At 53.5% G+C, this 18369-nt stretch overlaps 1 protein-coding gene across 1 annotated transcript; it reads right to left on the bottom strand.

Moving 5' to 3' along the window:
* Nucleotides 1-4634: 4634 nt before the first annotated feature.
* On the bottom strand, nt 4635-15315 carry ARX (aristaless related homeobox; the record flags this gene model as incomplete). Its single annotated transcript, XM_080718650.1, has 5 exons — nt 4635-4875; nt 7023-7351; nt 10111-10156; nt 12640-13528; nt 15120-15315. 5 exons carry the CDS (start codon nt 15313-15315, stop codon nt 4635-4637), a joined length of 1701 nt encoding a protein of 566 aa, XP_080574776.1.
* Between the last annotated feature and the right edge of the window lie 3054 nt (nt 15316-18369).

Genomic DNA, 18369 nt, shown 5'->3' on the forward strand with positions numbered 1-18369 from the left:
TTAGCGCTCCATTCTTCCTCTATTATTCATAGCGCAGTGGAATATGTAAGTACCTGAGGGTGTCAAAGGAGCGCAGGTTCTATTGCAAAGTGCTCGCCTTGTTTCTCTCAATAGCTGACTATGAGATGATAAACCGCTTAATACACTGTGCTAATTGGATGAGAGCAAAAAGAGATGGGAATTAAGGCGAGGCAAAAGGAGAAAGTGCAACCAGCCTTCAATTCACTCTTTCACCACTTTAACAGCACCAAAGGAGGCACAAGCTTTCTATAAGCAGACTAGAGGTTTTGTGCAGAGATAAAATGAACGTGTTAGTGGATTCAAGTAATACACTAATTATTGCACAGTATAAATACCACTACTGGTTTTATAACAGGGAGGTAAACTTCTTTTGAGAGGGTTATAGGATTGCTTGGCAGTGGTGTAGAACCTAATAAGGGCCCAGAGTAATAACCCCCTGGATTAACAAAATTGCTGCTTGTAGAAGTATGATTCAGGCTTTTACGAAGATTTCCGGAGAATGAATAAAAATGACTGAATGACATTTCTTAATGTATAACTGGTAATCGTTCCCTTTTCTTCCAAAGGGAAAAATGTATACTTCAAAGTGGACCGTTAATAACGTCCAGGGACAACATGACTTTCTTTTGGAAAATGCTTTTTTCCCCCCATCAGGTTATCCGGTTTTCTTCTCCCTACCCCCAGTCAGGCTGCCACTGTCAGTTAAATATGCGGTTGCTCTGGGGAACTCTAAGTTCCAAAATACCATTTTAGGCTCCATTTAAGACCTCCTTCATTGAGACACACTTTTGTGGATACACATACACACATGCTCACGTACACATTTTTCCCCTAAAATGAATTGGGCTAACCCGTGTCTAATTTCCTCTAACATCAGCTCTTTTTTCCAATCTTGTAAGATCTCCACATTCAAAACCACACTAAATAGAGAAGTAGAGGTGCTTGGACTCTTGATGATATACATCAAAAACAATAATAAGTGCTTATCTCATTGGGAGGGAGAATCACACACACACACACACACACACACACACACACACAATGGCAACTGATTGGGGTCCATACCCGTCAAGGTGGCTTCGGACTCACTTTTTCCCCTAATTTCTCCTCCTGCTCCCTTTCCACACACCTAAGATGTCTGCCTTCCCTGTTGCCCACAGTCCAGGCCATAGGTGGTGGGTGACATACTTTCAATGATAAGCCAAACACTCCCATCTAGCCTCTGCCTCCACCTGTGTGAAAATGTAGCAAATTAGCTTACCCTTTCCCCTCAACCTTCCCACAGAGGCTGGTGCAGGGCTCAGCGTCACCCTTCACCCCAAGATGCTGTGGGGGTAGCTCTTGGAAAGCAGGTGTCTCCGTGCTACCCTGAACTGAACTCCCCAGGGCTTCTGCCTGTCCTCCTCCACCAAGGTTTGCTTAAGGTTGGGGGGGTCAGCTGCTCCCACATTGTGACCAAGTTCCCAGATATTGGGGCCAAATTGGGTTGCCATTCATTAATAATGCTCACAATAAGATTAAATCATTCTGGAAAATCTCATAAAATCCCCCTAAGTACGCTCCAGTGGCTCTTTCCAATCCCCATCATTCAGCACTTGGGGAGGTTTGGAAGGAGAAGAAAATTGGTTTCTTTGCTTTTAATGCTGCTTTGAAAAGATACTCAGAGTTTGTCATGCGTGACATGTCACATGTTTAATGTGGACTTGCTGGAAGTCAGGGGGTCTTTAGCGTGTGATATTTATGGGGAATATTAAGTGCAGAATGAGGTCCCTCCAGCTGGGGAAAGTTGAAAGAATAGGAGGCCCGGGACCCAGCTTGTTTGCGGCATCAGAATGACATAGGATTAAGAGTTTGTAAAACAAGGCGAGGGGTTCTCATTGGCCAGTAATAAATGTAATCCTTGGAGGTAATTTCACGCAATTTGCTTCTCCTCCATGGAAGGGTCAAATGAGAAAAAATGACTTAAAAAAGGGTTCATTAACAGGAAGAATGGTACTGTTTCTCGTAAACCATCCAACTGGCAGCCTGGAGGGGAAAAAAGAAGCCTTCCTAGACAAAAAGCCAAAATCGACGGAAAATTGATATTGACCACCAAAAAAGAAAGAGAGAAAGAACTCCTTTGCTCCTGCTTCTCTGGCATGCACTCGCAGACTCCTACTCAAGCTCCCTAGCGGCCCTGCCTGTCCTCACCCACCCCTCCCCCAAAGCGACCCGGGCTTCCCGGGCTCCCTCCGGAGAGCCTGGGAGTAGGAGGGCTTGAGACTCTCCGGCCTCCAGGAACGTCCTAGAAAGTTCCCAACGGGCCTATTTAACCTGGAAAAAGAGCGTCTGGTGCAAATAGCAGGTGGCGGCCGCTTCCCAGGCTCCAGGCCGCGCTCCTGCCTGCGAGCGCCGCCCCGTCGAGTCCCTACTCAGGCCACTGTGACCGGGACGCACTCGGCGGTCAAATTCTTAGAAGCCGTCTGGCCGTTGAGCCCCGTCGGGGCGCTCCCCCGGAGGGCTCGGGATGGCGGGGCCCGGTGAGCTTGCCGAGGAGGCCGCGGGGCGGAACCCGCAGCTGCCCAGCGGGCGGTCCACCCCCAAGGATGGGGAGAGCAGCTCGAGGGCCGCTGACCTCTGCCCCGCCCCCTGGGCCGAGCACACTTGCGCCCCAGTCACCCCGGGGACCCCCCCTTCCTCCAAGACGCGCGCGGAGCCCGGCCCGCCTTGGCCCGAGAGGCGCCCGTGCCCCCCGCGGGGAACCGACCGGCCCGCGGCGTGGCGGGGCGGCTGGCCCCAGCTCCGCCAGCGCCCGCCACAGTCACGCCGCGGCAGCCCCCCCCCCCCGCCTGCCCCTCTCCCCAAAGGTCCGGCGCGCTAATTACTGCAAATTGAAACTAATTAAGCTTCTCTTCCCTTTCCCATCACCCTGGGAGCGTTGGCGAGACCCAGCCCCCGCAGGCGGGCTTCCACCGAGCGGTCACCCGAGGGGGCGCAGGCAGGGCCCGGGGGAGGGGGAAGCCGCAGTTGTCGCCGCAGGGAGGGTGCGCCGAGGGGGGTGAGGATTGCAAATCTGTTGGGGTCTCCTCGAGAAACCAGAGTTGTTTAGATTTTTTTTTAATGTATACATTTCCCAATGCCTGGATAAGTGATGTAATGACATTTGTCGAGTTAAGATCTGCCACTTGGATACCCCTCACTGCCTTTCCATCACGGTTCCAGCGTTCGCGTTCTCTCTCGCTCGCTCTCGCTTTCTCCTCCCCTCCTCCCCTCCTCCCTCCCTCCTCCCAGCATGTGCGCCGCGGAGCCCGCCCCCTCGGAAGCCATTACCTGTCATCCTTCTTCCCAGCCGAGACTCCCGCTCGCTTCCAATTCCCGACTCCACCGTCAGCAACGCCTACTATACACCCACCTACCCACGAACTCACCCCACCCCCGCGACCCAGGCCCCCAGCGCCCGCAGTGACACGGACCCAAGGGACCGCGGGGGCATCCTCAACCTTCGTAATAAAAAACCCTATCCCTTAGAAGAGGGGATTCAACCCGGGGCCTCTGCCAGGAAAACGCGTGTGCCAAAGAACCCTGGAGGTGCCAGGGCGCCAGAGCCTACTCCTGGCCCCTGTAGGGGGCCCTTTCTACTGTCCCCTCAGCGCCTATAAAGAGCATCCACACTTCCTTTTGTTAAACATATAATTTTTTTATTTTGAGCGTGACACTTCTCCACTAGATAGCAAGGAAAAGTGATAACAATTACACATTACACAAAAGTACTGTACCATTGCCTTTTTCTTGAAGGTTTCAGAAGCCTCTACAGTTAATAAGTTAAATAAAGGGCTTGAGTACATAAATATTTGTCTAAGAACCCTACCGTATCTACAACACAGTAAGAATCTACAGGAGGACAAACTTTTACCATACCACGCTGAGTGCAATTGCGTTATAACATTTCAAATATACAAAGCTCTGTTCTTTTTTTTTAATAACAATGGTATGTACAGAATCAATAATCACAGTTTGGTGACTTCAACAGTCCATATTCTAGCAGAGTAATTTCCCTTTGGTTTGATATAAAAACCTTGGTTGGTATATGATAACGAAGAGAACAAGAACAAGACGCCCCTTTCCTTCAAGCGCACTGTCAACTATCTTACAGGCTGCATTCGCTTGCTGGCTGGCCCTGGCTTCTTGCCGGGCCGGCGCTGCGGAGATCAACTTGGAGCGCCAAAATGCTATTAAAAAAAAATAAAGCTAAGTGGGGTGTCAGGAGGAAAAGGGTGGGCTTTTCATTTTTAATATCAATACCAGGCATCTTGGGGAGAAATCCTCCCCGACGTGATATTTTCAGTAAAGAATGGGAGAGAGTGGACGCTGGAGTCGGAGCGAGGTGGGCAGGGGCAGGGGCGGGGGCGGGGGCCTGTGGACAGCCAGCCGAGGAGGTGCCCGCTCCTTCAGCGCGGAGGGCGCCTCGGCCCAGTCGGGGCTGCTGCGAAGGCGGCTGCGCTGTCTCAGCGCTGTCTCGGGAGTGTGCTGGGTCTCCGGAGTGTGCTGGTCCTCTGTTTCCATTTGGTCTTGAGTGGTGCTGAGTGAGGTGACCTTTCGGGGCGCGCCCAGAGCGCGAGGGTGGAGGGCAGCCTTTAGCACACCTCCTTGCCCGTGCTGGTGCCCGGCAGGATGTTGAGCTGCGTCAGCTGCGCGGCGTGCTCCTTGGCCTTGAGCCTCAGCGCGGCTATGCTAGAGGCGCGTCTGTCTGCGGCTGCGGTGGCCGGGTCGGCCAGCGCGCCCGACGCCACTGCGCCCTCCACGGCCGGTGTGGGCTGTCTCAGGAGCGCGGCCGCGGTCGACGCGCTGGTCAGGGGGGCCATGGTGGAAAAGAGCCTGCGGGGAGAGCAAACAGCACGGTCACAGCCTCGGCCTTGCCCGCTGAGTGCGGGGCCTGGGGAGCAGAGAAGAGGCGCCGCCGACAGGCAGGCCCCCGGTGGGAGCAGGCAGAGGCTCCAGCGGAGGCTGCAGCACGCTGGGAGGGCTTTAGCAAAGCCCAGAGCCGACGGCGAAGAGAAAGGACGAGGGGCCAGAAGTTTGGCCGGAGCCAGGGGCAGAGGCAGGTCCCGCGGCCCAAATCCCCGCGGCCCAACTGCACCCGGATTCTGTGCTTTCTCTTAATGAAAGGGTGTACTCCAAGGTCAGGCCCTCCATCACACCACCAGGAGGTCGTGTGGAGAGAAAGAGAGGAGACAAAGAAAAAACGCAGAGAGTAGGAAGAGAAAAAAAAAGGGGGTAAAACCCGACCAAGACCTACGCTACAAACTTTGAACTCTAGGGCTCCGTCTAGCCCGAGATTTCACGTAGCCTGGCCCTGACCATTTGGTCCTGTTTGCCCGCCCCGTCGTCCACCAGTGCAGTCCGGTCGCCTTCCCTCACCGGGCTGAACTACCCGTGCCCATCGACGTCCGCGGGGCGGCGGTGCAGGGCACCTGCCTGTTGATTTCCACTCCGCGTGTGGCTGTGACCCGCCCGCGTCCCAGCGAGGCGACACTGCACCGCTTTACCTGCGCTTCTGCGGCCTTTTGCCCCAGAGAGCCGGCGCTGGTGACCCCCCCCCGCGCGCAGCGAAGGGTGAAGCCCAAGGCTGGGACCTGTGCCAGCGCCCGGTGCCACCGCCTCTGTGAGGCGCCGGGATTACTCTGCGCGGTGCTTCCCCCCTCGCATTCGGCAGGGGAGACCCGCAGCTGGGACCCAAGCCGCCCCACTGCCTCACCCCCACCACCTCCCGGTGCCCTCCAGGCTTTCCCAGGCGCCTTCAGAAGGACTTAAGTTCCAGGCCCCCGCGGGCCAATTCAGGATTTCCACAATTAGAAAGAAGCCCACCTGTGCTCTCGGAGCGCCCGCTCCTCCTCCCAAGGCCTGCTCTAGGCCCTGCCAGCCACCCACACAGTTTCCAAGAATCTCCAAGCCAGCGCTGCACCCGGGGGTTCGCCTGGTTTTATCATTTATTGCCAGAGGGAACGGAAGTGAGAAGAACCCCCAAGACTTAAATTTCTCTTTTCCGAAAAGATATAAGGTGTCATCCGGAGGGGGCATAACAGGCCCCGGCTTCATTAGGTAAACTGAGTCACTAAGTGCACTTCATTGCACTCGCTGTTTGTTTTATAAGTTTGTTACAAGAAACTAATTTTATTTCAACTCTTGTTTTTTTAATCTTCTCTACGATGATTTTTGCTAAGTGGCTGCACAGTTGGATGAATCTATTATGTCTTTGTTCTCCCAAAGAGAGATCATTGAAGCTGCATTCAGTTTTATTTTCACTGCACTTTCCAACTTAATGCATCCCTCTTTTGTTTCTTTGTCTTTATGATTATACAGGTTTTTTAATTTCATCATTTGATGTTCGTTTAAAGAAAGGGATTTATAATATATGATGATCTGTGTCTTTTATTTCGATGTCTTGTGCCGCTGGGGGGGGAGGGTCCGGGTTGCGTATGTGGCGGGATCATTGGCGGCAGTTCGCTTGAGTGACAAGGAAGAGAGGGTCTGGGGAAGAAGAAATAATCTGTGCACCCAGAGGACCTCTTGGCTCCAGGGTTCCCACAGGGACCAGGACGGGGCTCCTCGGGCTGCCAGACTTTGGGGCCGGAGGAAGGCCTCTTGGAAAACTTGAAAGTAATCCCTGCCCTGTAGCCTGTACCTGTGCGCATCTGCAGGAGTAGCACCAATGGCCAAGGCTGTGGCTGCCTTCAAATGGCACCTTCACAGCTTGCATTGAGCACTCCTGCTGTTCACGGTGGCTTGTACTCCCAGCTGTTCACCCCTTGCCGACTCAGGCCCAAGTCATTCGGATCAAGACCCATATTTTTAAAGTGAAAATTAGAGAGTATTTTCTTTGGCGAAAGTCTCGGAGGTTGGGCCAAAGCAAAAGCCATACGGAACCCCAGTTGGTCTCCTGCCTCCTCCCTGACCCCAGCGTGTGTGTGTATGTATGAGAGACAGACAGACAAGACAGACAGCCTTCCGAGGCTGCTCATTACCTGCCGAAGGCTGGGCTGATGAAGGCCGGGTGCCGGAACACGGCGGCTCCGAGGAAAGTGCTCAGACCCAGCGGCGCCCCGCTGGGCGGCAGGCTGGCCGAGCCCGGAGGCGGAGGTAGGCTCGGGAAGGCGGCTGCGGCGGCCGCGGCTGCGGCGGTCCAGGCCGAGTCGAGCGCGGGGTGGTGCGGTGGGAAGGGGCTGGCGTCTAGATAGGGGCTGAGCGGGTGGGTGGCCGAGAGCGGCCCCGGAAAGGGGAGCCCTGGGGGATGGGTCTGCGCGCCAGCCTTCTCCCTCTTGCGCCACTTGGCCCGACGGTTCTGGAACCAGACCTGCAAGCAGGAGAGAGCCTGGGTCGGCGTGGCTCGCGGCACCGCGGGCTCCTTTCCTGGGCGCCGCGGGCCCTCCTTCCCTTCTACTTCGGCCCGCACCCACCTCGCCCCTCTTTGGTTTTGGGGGACACATTTGGGGCCAATCTAGCTTGTAAAGGAGTCCCGACCCGAAGCGGGCAGGAAATACGGGACACCATTTGCAGTGGTGTCTCAATTAGCCCCAGCTTCCAAGTTTCAGGAAAGTGCTTCGTCTGTTTAGAGATGGGGCCGCCAAGGTTTACATGTCTGTGCGCTGCCCCTTCCTTGCTGCACGACTTTAGGCAGGTCACTTAACTCTCTCTGGACCTCAGTTTTCTAATCTGTAAAATGGGGACAAGAAATTTTTTTCCCATACGGTGGTTAAGGGAACTGAGTAAAATAAGGCCAAAGAAGTGTCTCTGGGAAATGGCCAACGACCAAGAGAAGAGGGGGGGAGGGTTTGCTGAAGCTCAGCTGTTTTCACCTATTTGGGGCTTGCCCAAGAGCTGGCAAAATCCCTGCTCTGTACTGAAAAGGAAAGCAAGGAGATGGCTCATTTATACTTTGCAGAGATATTAATCCCACACGTAAGTGCGCTGGGCTGGGTTCTGAGGAGGGATGGAAGAGAGGAAAGAAATGCTCACGATAATTAGCAAACAGGTGTGTGTTTTAGGACGCTAGTTCTCCTTGAAGTGAAATGGGGGAGTGCACAGCCTGCGGGCTCTAAGGCAGGATCAGGTTCTGTGCAAGAAAGCATTGACTGCCTGGACGAATGACAGTAACACCTGAGAACACAGAAACCACAGGACTTTTCCTACCTTCAGAGCTAACAGATCTTGTGTTTCTTTTCCGGAATGTGATTTAAATAGGTTACTTAAATAAGATAGTTCTAGGCCTGGGGGAGGTTCTCAGCCAAGGTATTTTCCTAATTGTTAATAAGAAGCAGTTTTAATAGAGACCTTTACCTGAAACATGGCAGTTACCATCATCTAAAAATAACCCCCAAGAGCATGAAATTATTTTTATGTGACCTGCTTATCACACCCACAGCTGAGAAGACATGCTCCTTCTCCCCTGAAGGCATTTAATATTTTGTAGGGTTGAGTTTATGACTGCACACAAATCTAAAAATTAAGAGTGAACTCCAGGGCAATAAAGTTATATTAAAATAGAATGTAAACTATCCCGGAGGACTATGATGAAATATATTAAAGGCCTTCGTATCTTCCCAATATCCACAGTGGGGGTTATTGCTACTGGCACTTGAAACTAACTGCTCTGACTTCTAGACAGCCACCCAGGGCATAAAAATTCTTAAAGAATCTAAATCAGTTGATCGCTTAAAATTCTGCTGCAAGGGGGCTCATCCATAACACCCCCTAAGCCCACCTTCAAATCGACTTGTGAATTGCAGAAACCATACAGTGGGGAGACTCAGAGGTTTGGGGAAAAAGAGTTCGACTGGAGATGGGACCAGGCTGGGTGGGCAGCTTTGGTGCATCCAAATCTGTCTAGACGGGAATATCCGCCACTCCGTGAGCACAGCGAAAGGCAGAAAGGAGGGGAACCGGGGGCAGTGGAGGCAGAATGGCCTTGAAGAACATGGAAACCTTTTTACAGATGGATCTTCTCTCCCGACTTAGCTGCAATTATCAAGATGTCCTCCTGCAATTCCTCATTATTGAATTAATACCTCTGAGGCCCCCCAAAGGTAAACGAAAGGACTCTAATAATTCATATTCACTTAATTACATCTTCTCCAGTGAATAGGGGGAGAGGAGAAGGGGAGGGGGCGCTCTCTTTCTTTTTAAAAGTTATTTAACTTTCCCACGACTTGTTCCTCTGAGCTGAAAATACGGAGTTGCTGTCACATCTCTGTTTGACAATGGAGAAATGTGTCAACACAAAGGAGGGGCCAGGCCTCATCATTAGCCCTCTAATGCAAGAAGCTGTTGTGTATTAAATGAGCCATATGGAATTTATTGTGCTTTATCAGCGCTTGATTTTGACTGTAAAGTGATTCACTCAGCTCCTAACCCGGGGACATCTGTTTTCTGTTGGCCATCAGGGCTGCCCAGTGTTGATCGTCTCTTTGGTTATGAGGCCTGGGTTCGGAAATGCACTCTGGTATGGGGCTACAAACACCTTTAATAGCATTGCACTCACTCCCTATTAGATCAATGTGGGCTCATTGCTATAAAAAATGGGAAATCAAATAGCATTAGCCAGCTCCTTGTGCGGGGCGGAGGGGAAATCAAACAGCATTTTGCCTTCAAATGGCCCTGTTTGTTCTAGCACTAAGTGGGCTTTTATGAAGCCCGATTGGAGACTTAATCGCAGCCAAATACCTGCTTGGAGCTGAGCGGATTTGTCTAACAACCAAATCCATGCTCCATCCCATTATTTCAATCAAGAGAAGTCAGGTCCGTGGATCATTTTCTACTGGGGCCTTGGGCCTGGGGGCTCTAGAACTGCCGTCTCAGGGACTCTTCACCCCTATTCGGATCCTGGACTTCTTCCTTGGGCCCCAAACCCAGAAGCCTCCCCCCTCACCTCCCAAGTCTTCGTTTTTAAAGATCCTTTTTGTGTGTGAGTGCTCCGGTCTACTTTTTAGCTTCTGCTTCCCTTCTGTTTAAGAAGGGGCTCTCAATCTCCCCTCCCATTCCCTCAGCCCATCTCTCTCTCCCACTTCCACTGCCCCCCAACCCCATCCCTCCCTCTTCCCTCTGAGTGCAGCTCACCTGGACTCGGGCCTCAGTCAAGTCCAGCCTCATGGCCAGTTCCTCCCTATAAAAAATAACACACAGATAGGCGGTCACTGTGGGCCTGCACTCCTCTTCTCAGTCCCCTTTCTGAGCAGGCCTCCTCCTGCTTGAGACCCCAAGTACATGGGCATCATCCTTCCTCACTACCTAAGTACCTGCCATTTGGTGGGAAGCCTAAAAATAGGACATGTTGCTAGATATAGACTAGTAAACACTATAACTGTATTAGATTCAAGTGTGACAGGGTGGCTTTCTGGGTCTATAATTCTACCAACCTGGACACATGGATTCTCTCTTAGGCTGGAGCTGGACAACACACACACACACACACACACTATAATACACTCTGCCCTAATAGTAAATGTGAGAAGGGCTCAGCACTCATCTAAAAATTGTCTTCTTTCCTCTTGGTTTCCTTCTGCCCTCTTTTTAAAAATTTCTCACCCTTCCAGTTTCTCCCCCCCCCTTTCCCCGCTCTCCGCCCTTTCCTCCATCTCTCTCTCCCCCTCCCTCCCTCACCCCCTTAGGTCACACTCCCCATTACCCTCTGGAGATATGTTAAGCTTGTTAAGAGTTCAGTGGGGTAATTTTTCGATTAAACAAAATTCTGCGCACCTCCTGACTCCAGTGCCCACTACAAACCCTGCCCATCTCAGGGGAAGTCAATTTAGCTGAAACCCTACCCCATCATTGCAGTTATTACTGCGACAATTAAGGCAAATAGGAAACCATTAAGATGCTGTAAAACGGCTTAAGGCCTGTTTACCAAAAATATGAGCGCGCGGAGAATAATTGGCTCTCCGCTCGCTCGCTACTATGACAGAGTGGGGGCTGCCGGAGCCTGGGGCCAGGTCTGCGTTGCCAGTCGGCCTCCTGTCCACACCTGAAACGTCAGCACCCAGAGGAAACTGGTTCACTAAGCGCTTTTCTCTGCTCCCTGTGACTGTGAGCACTGGCAAATCTAGAAGTGAATTCCTGGCTGGCTCCAGCCTGGAGCCCAGGGGCTCACAGGCTCCTGGGCTGAAAAGAGGTGGGGGTTGGGATGGCCTTCCTCTCCAACTTTGGTCTCCCCCACCTGTTAAAAAAGGGCGGACCTAGATGCAAACTGACACCCGCTCCTTTTATTTAAAATACACTTGTGATAAGACACAAAAAGCCGGTCATCTGGTTAGCTATGTGATAGCACACCAAAGTATAAATTTATTTCCTTTATTAAAAAATATAAAGAAGGAATGGGGAGACAGAAAGGACCAAGTTTAGCTCAAGGAATAACTAGGTTTAAATGTTCTGGCCTTGATTAAAGCTACTTTTTTCTTACTCCTGATTAGGAGAGAGTTTGGCAGGTAACAAACCAACTACATTTTGGAATTGGCTTGGGCTTTAAGTCCTAAGCAGCGATTTTTCCCCTGGTTCAAAGGGACAGACAGCTCTCCACCTCTAAAAATGCACATTGAAAAACTACACACGTCTGCTGCCAAGGAGCTGCCCGCGCTGGACAAGCCCGGCGCCAGGCAGACACGGGTCCTTTTTCTCTGCCCATGGGGGACATTTGGCCTAACTAACCCTAACTCTTCGGCTGAGACGAGATCTTGGCCTTGCGGTGGGGGAAAAGCGCCCTGCCAGCTGGCGCCCCTGGTCGGCTGAATAGCAGGGGCCCTGAAGCCCAGTCGTGCCATGGCCTTGTCTTTCCCAGAAAAAGCCTAGTTAAAGTGGGAAATAGAGCAGGACTGCGCTGCACGGCCGGCTTAAAGATTCGTTCAAAGAGAAAAACTCCCCCAACCGCTTGGTCTGCAATGCCGGGCTGCCAGGAAACCCGTGTACAGTAAAAACGCGCTGGTCGCTGCCTGGATGTTGCTTTTCAGGTGTACAGATCCCAACTCTGCCCAGTTTTAACTTGCTTTGGGTTTTCAGGAGTCCTCAAATGACAGAACTCAGATGTTTTTAAAGGCCTCTCCCGCAGACAGTGGCTCCAGATCCACTGCGAACCGTGTAACTGATACCCACCAGACTCCTGGGGCACCCCGCCCGGAGGCCAGAGCAGTACTGGGCCCAAAATAGCCCCTGCTCTATACTCTGGCGGATCGACCAAGGGCAGGGCTCCCGGTGCTTCACTGGGCACCTCCCACCCAGTGCCCAGGCGGTGTGTGTGTGTGTGTGTGTGTGTGTGTGTGTGTGTGTGTGTGTGAGTGCGCGCGCGCGCGTCACTCCCCAAAGTGGCCCGTTCTGGACCTGTTTGGAGAAGCTGATTCTTTCCCTCTAAAACTTGCAATTGGACTCCATGAAGCCGGGGCTAGTTTGGGACGAAAAAGACTTCCTCGCCTAAACTTTCAGTCTGGTGTGGGTCATTTTCAATGAACATAATGGGATGCTTGGGAAGACGCGCCTCGGCCAAATTCAAGAGCAAAGTAACTGCCGGGTGTCTGGGGCCCCCGGCCACCCGCCGACCCTCCGTGTGGCCCCCGGGTGCCCTCCGCTGCTGCCGCCGCCACGCGCCCGCGCCGGTACCTGGTGAAGACGTCCGGGTAGTGCGTCTTCTGGAAGGCCCGCTCCAGTTCCTCCAGCTGGTAGCTGGTGAACGTGGTGCGGTAGCGCCTCTGCTTGCGCTTCAGCAGCCCCTCCTCCGAGTCGCTGCCCGCAGACAGGCACACGCTGTCCTCGCCGTCCTTGCCCTCGGCGTCCTCAGGGTGCAGCAGCAGCTCCTCCTTGGGCGACAGCTCCCCGCCCTCGGTGGCCACGGCGGCGGCGGCGGCGGCGGCGGTGGCCACTGCGCCGGTGGTGGCCACAGCGCAGCGCCGGGGCTCCTTGAGCAGCGCGCGGGCATCGTCCTCCAGCAGCTCCTCCTCGTCATCTTCCAGCAGCTCCTCTTCCTCGTCCTCGTCCTCCTCGTCCTCCAGCAGCTCCTCCTCGTCCTCCTCGGCTCCGGGGCCGCCACTCGCCGCCGGGGCCGCGCCCGGGCCGCCGGCCGCGCCGAGGCGCTCGTCGGGGTGCGCGCCGCCCCCCGGGCCGCCCAGCTCGTCCAGCGCGGGCGGCGGCGGCACGAAGGGCGCCCCGTTCTCGCGGTACGACTTGCTGCGGCTGATGCTCACCTGCGGCGCCTGGCTGATCTTGAGCGTGTCCCAAGCGGCGGCGGCGGCGGCGGCGGCGGCGGCGGCCGCGGCCCCGGCTCCGTCCGGCCGCTCCCCGGGCCGCGCGGCCGGCGGCGGCGGCGGCGGCGGGGCCTCCCCCCGCGGACCCGCCGTGGCCGTGGCCGCCGCCGCCGCCGCCGCCGCCGCTGCCGCCGCCGCCGCCGCCGCGCCCTGGAGGAGGCGGCCCCCGCCGGGACCGTACAGGCGCCGCAGCTTGGGCGGCAGGTGCAGCTCGGCCTCGAACGGGGCGCCGCTGCCCTTAGGGGAGCCTGCGGGCGAGGGACCGGGTCAGCGCGCCGGCCGCGCCCCCCGCCCGCCCGGCGCCCGCGACGCGCACTCGCTCCTGCCCCACTTCTCTCGCCCCGTCTCTTTCCTTTTCTCCCTCTGTGTCTCGATTTGGCCCCATCACGCCCTTTCTTTCCTTTATTTCTGGTACCCACTCCCCCTGCGCCCTCTCCTATTTCCCCTTCCTTCCCGCATCTCCATCGCGGTCTCTCCCCCTTCTTCCACCGTTCTGAGCGCTCTCCCTTCCCCCCTTTCCTTCCTTCTCTCTCTCTCTCTCTCTCTCTCTTTCCCTTGCCCACTTCCCCACTTCTTTCGTCCTTCTCATTTTGGGGCAGGGGTGAATCTGAAAATATTCACCAACTTCTGAAAAAAAAAAAAAAAGACACCACCACTCTGAAAACTTTACGTGTGGCCTCAGCCCGCCGCTCCGCCACGGGAGCCCAGGCTGGCAAGTCGGGGCCTCCCCGCTGGCGACCCCTGCGGGGCGAAGCGGCCAGGGCGCCCTTCGCCCCAGCCGACCTCTGCGGGAAGGGAGGGGGTCCTTGCACAAAAAGGCAAAGAAAAAAATTTCCTGACGAAAATGTACTGGGAAAGGCCGGGATGAGGACGGAGGTGTGTGTGTGTGTGTGGGGGGGGTGCAACAGGCATAGGCCGCCCTTTCCCCTTCAGGGAGATCCTGGCACAGGTGCCACTCCAGGTTAAAAAAAAAAAAGGAAAAGAAAGAAAGCAGTTTTAGAAAGTCCCGTCTCCGCCATCGGCTTCTGCCTCCCAAGTGGCGATGGGGCTGGATCGCTGGGTTTTGAATTTCAAAACGAATCAACAGTTTTACCCACGACCCATCTGTATCCAGCTCAAAGGGAAACTTTAGTATAACATGTTTGGGGCAAAACAACAGTTCTAGAATTTTTAATTTCAGAAAATAAGACCTTTTAAATATCTCAGCAACTCAACTCGTAAAGTATCATGGCAGAGGAAAAAATAGCACCCAGAAGCCACACAGTTCATGCATTTCAAATACAATAAGGGGCATTTGAGGGAATCCTAAGCTTGGAGAGAGGCTTGGCCTTAAAAGGTCACAAGTAATGTATGTTTAAAAAATAAAAAGCAAAACACCGCATATAATGAAATCTTCCAAAGAGGAAAGGCCAAAGCTTGTCCTGCCTGGAGAACCCCAGTCACCAGCTTTTGGGTTTCCTGTCTTCATCAAGTTTTAGCTACAGGGTCTCCGCGGGCATCTGCTGTTTCTGGCCCATGGGCACTTTTCAGGACACAGCCAAGGCCAACAAATGGCTATTTAAACTATCTAATGACCAATGCGGAGAAGCTCCCCCAAGAGAAGCTGGGCCTCGGTTCTTTTTTTTTTTTTTTTTTTTTTCTTTTTTCTGGAAGCAGCGAGGGAGAGAGAGGCAGCCCCTGGCGAGCCATTCATCGTTCCTCGAGGCGCCAGGCCTCAGAGTTGCCCCCCCCCTTCCTTCTTCTCCAACTTGACAACCCCCAGGCCCCTGGCTCCAGAACACCGAACAACCAAACCAGTGCCCAGCGCCCCTTGCAGGTGCCTAACGGACGCAGCCTTACCTTGCACGGCCTTTTCCTGGTCAGCGCGGCTGGCCAGCGGGGCAGGCAAGCTCTGCGCGGCTCCCAGCAGCCGCATTTTGCACGGGCTTCTCCGGCCCAGGATGCTGTCGATGCAATAGGAAGACAGCAAAGTTGGAGATTTACTTTTGCACTCGGGCCTCTCGGAGCAGCCCTCCTCTTGGTACTGATTGCTCATGGCTGGGGCTTTTTTCCCTGGGCGCAGAGAGCGGACCGCTGGCTGCCTCTCCCGGCGGGTGGGACAGATGGGTGTGTGTTGGGGGTGGGGTTAGAAAGCTGGTTATAACGGATAGTATTGCGATCTTTGTGCTTCTCTGCCTCCCTCGGTTGCCGGCTGCCGGCTCCCGCGCCTGCCCGCAGCCAGAGCCCTCTCGGCGCTCAGGACAAGCGGTAACAAGTGTAGTGAGCAGCGGGCGCGGAGCTCTGGAGTCTCTCTCCTCCACGTGCTGAGAGGAGCTTTGTGATTGGCTCTCGCCAGAGGCCGGGCTGCAACGGGCTGCGGGCGTAAGGCAAAATGCGGACTGGATTTAGGAAGGGCAGGCGCAGTTGGGGGGGGGGTAGAGCCACGGGCACGCACCAGAGCCAATTTTCTCTTTCTTTCTCCCTTTCTTTTTAAGCTAACAACTTTCTAAGTTTGCCATCCTTTTTTTTCTGCAGTTTCTTTTTTTTTTTTTTTAACTCTTTAGAGTTGGCCCGAAGCACTATCTCTTTCGGCCTGTGGGTACCAGTTGGTCATCATGCGCCCATTTCACCAGCCCGAGGACCTCCCTCTCTGGAGCCGAAGCTTTGAGGCTCACGTTCAGATTGCATTTGGCTTTTCCACCCCAAAAGCCGAGATTGCACTCCCAGGACAGCGCCTCGACATCAGCTGTGGTCAATCACCATCGAGTCTAGGCCAGACAGGGCTCCGAGGTGCCCAGGGTGGGTGGATGGTGATGCCGCCAACAAACATCTTGTAGTCTCTTCTCTTGCGGCCCAACGTCTTGCCTTGCGCTGACTTCACCCTGATCTGGGCTGTTGCTCCCTTGTTAATAATAGCCCAATGGTCTCCTGCGTTTTAAATTCTGGAATGAGGAAAAGCCCCCTGCAAGACAGAGCCCTGCCAAAGGCCCCCCTGGCCTTGCCCAGAGTGCCTACATGGTGGAAAGGGACTGGCCGGTGTTAGTCCTGAGCAAGGGTGTTTGGAAAGCGGTCTGGAAATCTCTTTCTCCCTGGACTTCTCTCCAATTCATCTCTTACCACCAGACTGTTCACCCTCAATAGCGCCTGGGGAGCGGACCCCGCGCGGGGGATCTCTGAACTCCCTAGAGTAGAATCGAACCCAGAATCGACGTCAACGACATCTAAGGTCTAAGTGCCTCCAATTATGAATTCTCATGACCTGGCTCTCATTAGCAAAGGCGAGAGAGGTTAGGCTTACGGAGAGAACGTTTCTTCTTAAAAAGCTGCCTGTGCATCCAACATTGAGAACCAAGATCCAGCTCTGACCAAAGCTGGGCTGAGCCCAGGCGAGGGGCCGGCAGGGCCACCTTCACTGCCTGGGTACAGGGCTCGAGAGACGGGCCAGGGGCCCTGATGGTCGTCGGGTGGGGGCAAGTGTGGTGGGTGGGAGAGGGGTCGGGAAGGCGAATCCACGCCGGGTTTTCCTCTCTCAACCCCTCCAATGTGTCAAAGAGAAAAGCGTTTTTACAAAGGATTATACTTGAATCACTTACAGTCGGTATTTAAAAATGCAAGGATGCATAACTGGAATTTTTTCTAGCCATAAACATCTGCATAACTCTTGGATGCTAGTGGGTGGGTGGCAGACAGATCGAGCTGGCTTGGCAGGAGCATTCAAGACCCAACTTGAGGGGGATGAAGGGTTGGGAACCGGCACATTAATAACACTAATATTAATGTTATACTACTACTACTATTAAAGGCAGGAAGAAAAGGATTTCTCTCTGTCCCTCTTCGTCTCTGTCTTTCCCTTTGGTTTTTAGTTTACCTACGCTTGGATGATGGGGGCGGAGTGGGGGGAGGAGCGGAGAACTCGATTTTCTTTTAAGCCTTCCCTGCAATACTAACTAAAGCACCTGGGGATACCTCCTGCTTTCCCTCATTCTTCTTTTTTCGACCTCACCAACAGTTCGGTGTCTTTATACTGTCCCATTCAGCTTGACACTAACATGGTGCGCAGTTGATTCCCTCCCCTCTACTCTCCCATGGCCCCGAAAGCCCATTGGGGCATGCGGGTCCCCTCGCAATCGAGAGGCAGAAAGACACCTCGTTTTCCACGGAGCCTCCAGCCGAGGACCCTCGCAGGCATCCCTGGGGCTGGTCTCCGGGAGAGACCGAGGCACTTTCCCCTCCCTGGAAATCCACAAGACCCGGCTGCCGGTGATTCTGTGACTTCAGAGTCGGCTCCGCACACTCCGGGAGTGGGTTGAAAAGGAGACCAGGAAAGATTGTATTTAAAGCAAAAAAAGAGACGCAAATGCATGGATCATTTCCGAAAGCCCGACAGGGTTTCAACTCTCTTAGGGGAAGACTTCTTTACTTCCATCCCCCACCTTCCTCTTCCGCAGCTGTTCGTCTTTTAAAAGAAGTCGGACTTTCTGCTGGGGTGTATTCTAATTTTAATCATCCACTGTAAAGGGGGAGGTTAACATAGAATTTCTGATTCTGACTTAATGATCCCTGGAATTAAATCTAATTCTATTAATGGAATACAGAGTGTTTCTTTCGGAGACCTGTGTGAAAACACTGCTCTTCTGTCTGTTATTTTATTTACTTTTGGTATTTTCTAATCAATCTGCCCAAGTGAAGAGGCTATTGGGAAGAATGGACATCCACTCAACTCAGGGAGAAAGGCCTGACCTGGCTCACTCTACATCCAGTCGCCCTGAGAGCTGTCACAATTTCAGAATCTACACCTGACTCTTGGTATTCCCCAGAGATCATATTTCTAAAATATTTAGAAAACTCTCCTAAGCTACTGGATGGGCAAAGTCTGCTGGCATCTCCACGGTGTTGGTCAGAATATGGGCTTAATATGTGTGTTATCCCATGTGTCATTTTATAAAAGGATATCTCTAACATCTGGGAAGCATTTAATTGGTGTGGTGAATAGTAGACTTTTAAGATTGGGTTATGGGATCATGTAGAAAAGAATTTATAGTTGAGCCCAATTTAATATTTTACTTTTCCCAGTAAAGTGACACAACTTCATTTTCACCTCACTTTCTTT

The sequence above is a fragment of the Muscardinus avellanarius genome (assembly GCF_963383645.1).
Source record: "Muscardinus avellanarius genome assembly, chromosome: X".
Taxonomy (NCBI): domain Eukaryota; kingdom Metazoa; phylum Chordata; class Mammalia; order Rodentia; family Gliridae; genus Muscardinus; species Muscardinus avellanarius.